This window comes from Cajanus cajan, chromosome 3, assembly GCF_000230855.2.
Source record: "Cajanus cajan strain Asha chromosome 3, NIPB_CcT2T_4, whole genome shotgun sequence".
NCBI classification, from domain to species: domain Eukaryota; kingdom Viridiplantae; phylum Streptophyta; class Magnoliopsida; order Fabales; family Fabaceae; genus Cajanus; species Cajanus cajan.
Window position 1 is genome coordinate 78,267,408 of NC_138519.1, and position 7,762 is coordinate 78,275,169.

General features: G+C 39.0%; 1 protein-coding gene across 1 annotated transcript; it reads right to left on the minus strand.

Annotated features, from left to right (window-relative positions):
- Window positions 1–3,200, minus strand: LOC109800174 (uncharacterized). The gene is made up of 4 exons (XM_020360946.3): window positions 1,961–3,200; window positions 1,306–1,392; window positions 470–1,191; window positions 1–387 (listed from the first exon to the last, which is right to left on the minus strand). Exons 1-4 carry the CDS (start codon window positions 3,198–3,200, stop codon window positions 1–3), a joined length of 2,436 nt encoding a protein of 811 aa, XP_020216535.2.
- Window positions 3,201–7,762: the final 4,562 nt, after the last annotated feature.

Below are 7,762 nucleotides of genomic sequence, written 5' to 3' on the forward strand. Positions count from 1 at the left end.
TCAAATGCTATCATGACTATTATCACAAATAGCGAAAGCCCTCTCCAAATTGACTACAATTTCAGCCATGGTTGGTCTTTCTCCTTGCGCACTCACACAGCGGATTGCGGTATGGATCACTAATTTCACTGCCTCTGCTTCATTTACATCTGGACTTCCAACTCTTGGATCCAAAATTTTCACAAATTCTCCACTCAAAATAGCAGGCAATGCAAAGTCCACCACATTTAATAAAGAGGTGCTTCCTTCTTCTCCATGCTTGAAGATAGGTCTCTTGCCCGTTAAAAGTTCCAACAGTACAACTCCAAGGCCATGCACATCAGTCTTTGCTGTCAACTCATTTAGACCATAGTACTCAGGAATCAGGATCAATGTGTCCAACGGTTCCTAATGCCTTCATTAATCGGTAATTATAGTCAGGTTCTGGACTCATCAAAGACAATCCAAAGCCACATAATCTTGCGCTTGCCCTCCAAGTAGCATCAAGAAAAATGTTGGAAGACTTGATATCTCTATGAACAATAGATGGAACTGCATATCTATGAAGATGTTGGATTCCTCGGGAAGCGTCTAAAGCAACTTTGATCCTCATTTTCCATGAATTCAACACATTGCTACGCTTGTCATGCAGACGATCGTACAAAGTCCCATTCTCCAAGTACTCATACACCAAGAGCCTCTCGTCTTTCTCTTGACAGAATCCAACTACTTCAACCAAGTGCTTATGGTGCAAACGGGAGAAGAAGGCCAATTCAGACATAAATGAACTCGTTCCCTTTGACCACATCTCACACCTTTTGATTGCCACCTCACTGCCATCAAAGAGTTTGCCTCTGTACATAACACCAAAGCTTCCGGCACCAATCTTGCTCTCAAGTGAGAAACCGTTGGTGGCTGCTACAAGCTCAGCAAGGGTAAATATTTGAAAACCTTCACCAATAATATTGCCTACTAATGAAGCAAAACTACAGAGAGGAGGAGATGTTCCCAAATCTGAGGCAGTCCTACTTCTTATAGCTGTGTCCACTACTGAAGCAAAACTGTGAACAGGGGATGTTCCCCAATTGGAGGGACTGGGAGTCCTACTCCATATTGCACTGTCTACTTTCCAAGCAAAACTATGGACAGGGGATGATCCCAAATTTGATGGGCTCCTACTCCATATGGCACTGTCTACTGCCCAAGTAAAACCTATTGCATCATTTGTGGTATCGTTCATGTCAATGCTCATAATTTCAGTATCCATTTGCCAAGTGAAACTATGTATGTGTTTATTGATTTGTATGCTGGAGAGCTACAACTTACTTTGGGTACATATATATGCAGAGACCCCAAGTAGTTGAGAAGGTGCAAGGCAAGGCAACAGAAGTTTCACCACGTCGTAGGAAGGAACTAAAATGGAAAGAAATAGGTAAAAGTGAAATAGAAAGAAAAATAAAAATAGTTACAATGGTCGTGGGAGTGTCATTATTACGCAATACAATCCTTGTCCTTGCCGTGTAATCAAGAAGCATTAATCAATCCGCTGCGCCGCTTAATTTGATGTTTCTCGCTCTTAAAATATAACTATATCGATGTAATAAAAGAAGAAATAAAAGTTTATAAAAGATATATATAATTTATTATTCAAAAATAAACTCTATTATTTAATTGATTGAATTTCAATGTGCTCTAATTTAAAGGAATTCAAATCGTTCATAAATAATATTAAAAGTTAATCACTTTAGTTACTAAGTTTCCACGGACAAAAAGAAGATTGACAGCAGTATGCTTATCCACAAATACACACGCATAACCTGTCATGCCATGTGTAAAAATATATATTACGTAAACCAAAATATACTCTAGAACAGCTATTCTTACTGGAAATGGAACATCAAATACCGTTATAGTTGCTTTCTTTTTATTTTTTTTACAAACGTGGCAATAAATTTGGAACCTAAAACCTTATTCTTATTACTCAAAATCTCCGTTACTGGGCCAACTTCAGTAGTTCCTTCTTCACTGCTGTTAATGCGATTGATATCATTCGGGTCATTATCACTATCACAATCAGTTATAGTCAAAGCCCTCTCCAAATTGAGCACGACGTGGGCCATTGTCGGTCTCTGTTGGGCTTCCAAACTGACACAATGGATAGCAGTGTAGGCCACTATCTCCACTGCCAATGCTTCATTCACATTGGGCAGTCTAACCCTTGGATCCAAAATGTTCACCAAATCTTGAGCCAAAATAGCGGGCACTGCAACCTCCACCAGACTTAATAATGAGATGTCTCCATCTTTCCCCGACTTGAATATAGCTCTCTTTCCTGTTAAAAGTTCAAGCAGTACAACTCCAAGCCCATACACATCACTCTTTGGTGTCAACACATTTGGATCATGATACTCAGGATCGATGTATCCAACGCTTCTTGCTGCTGCTGCCTCCATTGGTCGGTAATCACAGGCAGATTCTGGACACCAGAAGGACAATTCAAAATCAGATACTCTTGCCGTCCAAGTGGCATCAAGAAGAATGTTGGCAGACTTTATACGTCCATGAATAATAGATGGAACTACATGGTTATTATGAAGATATTCTATTCCCCGGGAAGCATCTAAAGCAATTTTGATCCTCTTTTTCCACGAATTCAACACGCTGCTATACTTGCGATGCAAATGATAATACAAGGACCTGTTCTTCATGTACTCATAAACCAAGATCAGCCTCTCATAATCCCCTTCACAGAACCCAACTAGCCCAACCAAGTGCTTGTGGTGCAGACGGGACAAGAAGGCCAATTCAGACTTAAATGGACCCTTTATGTTTGACCGGGCATTACCCCTCTTGACTGCAACCTCACGACCATCAACAAGTTTTGCTCTGTACACAACACCAAAGCTTCCAGCGTCACTAATCTTCTTGTTACGTGAGAAATTGTTGGTGGCTGCTTGAATCTCAGGCAGGGTGAATAATCGTGGAGCAGCATTGTCTACTGCGGAAGCAAAAGTATGGAGAGGGGATGCTCCCCAATTTGAAATTGATATTGATGGAGTCCTACTCCTTATGGCACTGTCCACTAACGAAGAAAAAGTATGGAGAGGTGATGCTCCCAAAATTGAAGCAGTCTCACTCCTTATGGCACTGTCCACTCTCCAACTATAACTTAATATTGCATCTACTCTCATGTCAATGCTACCATCCATTTGATTTTCCATGTATGGATATGTATGTGCTTTGGAAAAAGTGTTGAACCCAAATATATAGAGAGACCAAGGGAGAGGGAGGGACCAACGCGTATTAGTCAAGTGAACGAAGGTTCCGAGTATTTCACATTATCATGTTACGCGCATTGGTGTGGAAACTCTTTATCTTTTTTATAAGATGAACCACCATCTAGATGGTGCACCAGAATCTTATACAGTCAATTATAAATGATGAATATTGTTTTTAACTGACTAGTTAAAATTATCTTCTATAGCAACTCCTTATCGCATGGTCCACTTCCAAAGTAAAACTTGTTTCAACTGTCATATCGATCATGTATGTGTCAATGCTCCCCATTTCACTATCCGTTGTGTCAAGTGAAAGTATGTATGGATTTGAATGTGCATTGGCGGAGGCGTGGAGTGCTATTGCTCTCGTTTTGGATACGCATATATGCAAACAGAAACACGGGCCAACGCGTATTACTATAGTTGAGAAGTTGCCAGACAAGGCAAGAAAAGGTACACTTACGCTCTGTCTTCTATAAAGAAAAAAGAAATCAAAGGGGAAGAAAAATAAATAAAAAGTGGAAATAAGTGTTCAAGTGGACAGACAAAATATGTATAAAAAAAATGAGTGAAAATAAAAATTATTTAGTAAAAAATAAAAACAGTAGAAGTTATTTTTTTAATAGATAATTTTGTTTAAAAATAATAACTAACAATCTAATAAAAAAATAATAACTAAAAATTATTATAATATTAAATCTTATATATTAAACACCACTTGCGAAAGAGTGTTTTTTTATTTAAAAAATTAATCTTTTATTTAATTTGATTTTTATTCATCATAATTATTTATAAATTAAATTTTAATACTTTTTAAATAAAATATCAATAATCAACCCCTTATATTTGAGGGGTTACCTTAATTTTAAATGTTAAACTTTTTTAATTTCAAATGTTGGACTATATTAAGCTACTTCAGTGGGAGGAAAACAAAGATCATTGTCCATTACTTTGGACTCTTTCAATAAAGAGCATGGTAACTTCGAGGCTACAAGATAGAAACTTGGAGATTCCTTGTCGTTGATGTAAGGGGGAAGTCAGTTATCTCACTCTAAGATATGAGATAATTATTGGATAGTGGGATTAGACTTTCAATCCCTTGTTTGTATTCTTTGTTGTTTAGTATGGGGATTTTGGGAGCCCCTTGTTTCATTGTGTTTGATAATTTGATTAATGATATATCATTTACATGTCTTTATTCTTCCTATTTGATGTAAATTGTGCCTTTGAGTTATGATTGAGTATCCTATAGAAAACCCTTTTATAGAGGAGATTGAAGATTAAGGAAGTTATTGTGTATTTGGATCAAACTATTGTTCTTGATGATGTATGAGTACTCTAAGATGTACAATTGGCCTTGCTCATGTTAAATTGTGAATTTTGGTAAAACTCTTAAGTGCCTATAGAAAACTCCAAATTATAGAGCAGGTTGGAGATTTATGTAATTGGATGATATATGTAAAGTTGATGTGTAATTTGAGTAATTAATGATATAAATGAGTAGTACCAAGCTTTAATTGATGTTTTGACCAATTAGAATGAGTTAAGATTAAGATTTGGAGACTTTGGTAATTTTCGCAATTTCTGCATTTAGGTATGAAACAGTTGGTATAGGTTGTTGAAGCTATTGAAATTTTTGACGTTAACAGTATTTTGTAATGTGAACTTTTATCTAAAGTTTTATGTTGTAGTTGGTACATTTGTCGGTCTGATTTAGTGCAAGACCTATATATTTTAAAATATGTTTAGCTATGTAATGATGTTAGACAGGTTACCCATACCTATTAGGTAGTTGAAAGTGTGTTGCTATGTATTTATGTATGCTTTATATATGAATCGGAAACTAATTAGCAAAAATATCAATGAAAAACTATTCACGTTTTTATTCAAAAACACCTTATACAATAATTGGTATCAAGAGCATTTTCTGATCTTTGAGGGACTTGTGAAGGAACCCATTAAAAAAAACAAAGAGAAGAACAAGCATTCTCCTAAATGGCTTTCGACAATATTTCACTACCTTAATACCTAAATGGCTTCCAACAATATTTCACTACCATTACCTCCTTAATTTACAAGAAAGAACTACAAAACTTGGGCTCTGAAGATAAGGGCTAAACTGAGACTGTACAGGTCTGTCATAGGGTCCCCTCTGCTGGCCTCCCCTCCTGGACCCAAATGATCCCTCTTGAACTCTAGCAACCTTACCGCTACTACCACCACCCTCCAAACTCTCAACAGTCTTTGCCTTCTTAACCAAGGCAGGAAACTCCACTATGGACATGGGGACTATAACCCTCTTCAGCTCGTGCCTCAATCCCTCTGCAAACTTTCTACATCTCCAAGCCTCAGATATGGCCTGAGAGTAGAAACGAGCTAGATGCTCAAACCTCATAGCATACTCAGAAACAGACAAGCTCCCCTGATGTAATCTCATGAACTCTGCCTCCTTAGCGTATCTAACGCTATCCGGGAAATATTTCTCCAAAAAGACCCTCCTGAAGCAATCCCAGTCAACAGGCACACCCCTGCTCTCTAACATCTGCCTGGTGCCTCTCCACCAGTACTCAGCCTCGCCCCCCAGCATGTAAACTGCATAAGCCAACTTTCTCTCATCAGAAGATCCCAAAACACTAAAGATCTTCTCCATATCCCTCAACCACTGATCCGCCACATCAGGATCTGAATCCCCTCTGAACTGAGGAGGCTGACATCCCCTGAACTCTGCTAAATCTCTCCCCTCCTGAGAGACCACCGGTCTAGCTGCCTCAGCCGCAGCTCTACCTGCCTCCATATGAGCAAAGTGAGCACCCTGCTGCTGCATCGCCATGGCCATCATCTCCATGGCCCTAGCAATCTGGTCATACTGGGGTCTCACCATATTACAAGAATTCAAACATCCTATTAGTAACATAATACTCCTCACAATTCACCAAAGGCTAGCACATATCAGAGATATGACACAACAGAAACCTAGAAGGATCACTCCCCACAAAGTATCCTAAAAGACTCGACCGGCTCTGATACCATAAAAGTGTAACGACCCGCCACGGTCTCTACACTTAGTGGAATCGCACTACAACTAGTTAACTAAGAGAATATTAAACTAGATAACACATACATACAGGCATAAATATAAAGATCGAAATAATTAAGTTTCTGTATATAAAATATAGCACCATATATGTACAGTCATCCCAAAATATTCCTTAGTGCCGGTCAAGCACTGACAAAAAAAAAATGTTACCCAGAATGGTAACTCAAAACACGAGACTCAGCTCCTCGTCTCACAATGATCATCTCTACTCCCAAGCTATCCCTAACCTGCTCCCATACCAAGTATGATCATCGCAGTTCCACCACATGGAAAACAAAAGGGTAAGCTAGAATTCAAAGATCAATAATACAAGTACAGAATAAAAATCTATACTACACATGCATCCCAAATCCTGTCCCTAAGGAACCTTTCATCTCAATCAATCATTCATTCATCAAACATGAAGTCAAACACCACACTTCATCATATTAATAATCATGCAATGAATGCAACTCATGACAGATATGCATACATATCAATCATCTAATGCGTCGTCACGCATACACCTAGGAGATCTCCATAACAATAGAGCTGTACAAGTGACATTCCATCCTACCGAAACCACCCCAACCGTTTTCACGCCCAATGCGCCCGCTCGGTCACAGCTAAACAGGATATATAATCCTCACTCGGGTTTACTCGGATGATGTCACTTACACACTTGGAAGTCCAGATCCACCGTCAGGTATAGCATAGCTGGGTACGGGCTTACCACGACCTTGGCATGCATTAACCAAGTCAATTGTGGAGTTCGCCCACCGACTATCCGCAAGGATCCACGCACCTTCCCGAGTACTTGGTTAAGGGAATAACCCTCGACCTCATACCCCGCTCCAACACTAGCTAAGGACTTAGAGGAGACTCACCCAACCCAGTGGCCTATCTGAGCACCACTCTCCCAAATCCAGTGGCCTCCTAGAGCACCACTCTCATATATCAGTGGCCTATCCAAGCACCACTCTCAAGAGACTCTATGTGAGCTCTTCCAGTTCGAAAATATTTTTCCTCTCCTCAAGTCCTAGGCTAGACTCATGCCATAGGCATCACATGCAATCATGCATCATACATCATAATGGTCTGCCCACCATCATGATCAACAATCATACACATGTCATAAGACATCACATGCAATAATGCATCATTCATCATAAATGATCTATCCATTATGATCAATACATACCATATGAACATATCATATTCAAACATTCATATATATCATCACAAAGCATACATATGAATCACACCTCACCATACATCATATATCATACATACATGATCTAAAACTTCAACTTTAAACATGCATAAGCATCAATTCATTCATAAATATATTCAAGCACAATGCCGTCAACTCGCGCCTGGCCTAACACCAACCCAAGAGCTCTAAGCTCTTCCACGCCTGACACGCTCA

Coding starts and splice junctions, on each gene's coding strand:
- LOC109800174 (XM_020360946.3), bottom strand. CDS start 3,200: ATGGAAAATCAAATGGATGGTAGCATTGACATGAGAGTAGATGCAATA. Junction 1,192..1,305: donor TGCATATATATGTACCCAAA/GTAAGTTGTAGC, acceptor ATGATGCAATAG/GTTTTACTTGGGCAGTAGAC. Junction 388..469: donor TTCTTGATGCTACTTGGAGG/GCAAGCGCAAGA, acceptor TGAAGGCATTAG/GAACCGTTGGACACATTGAT.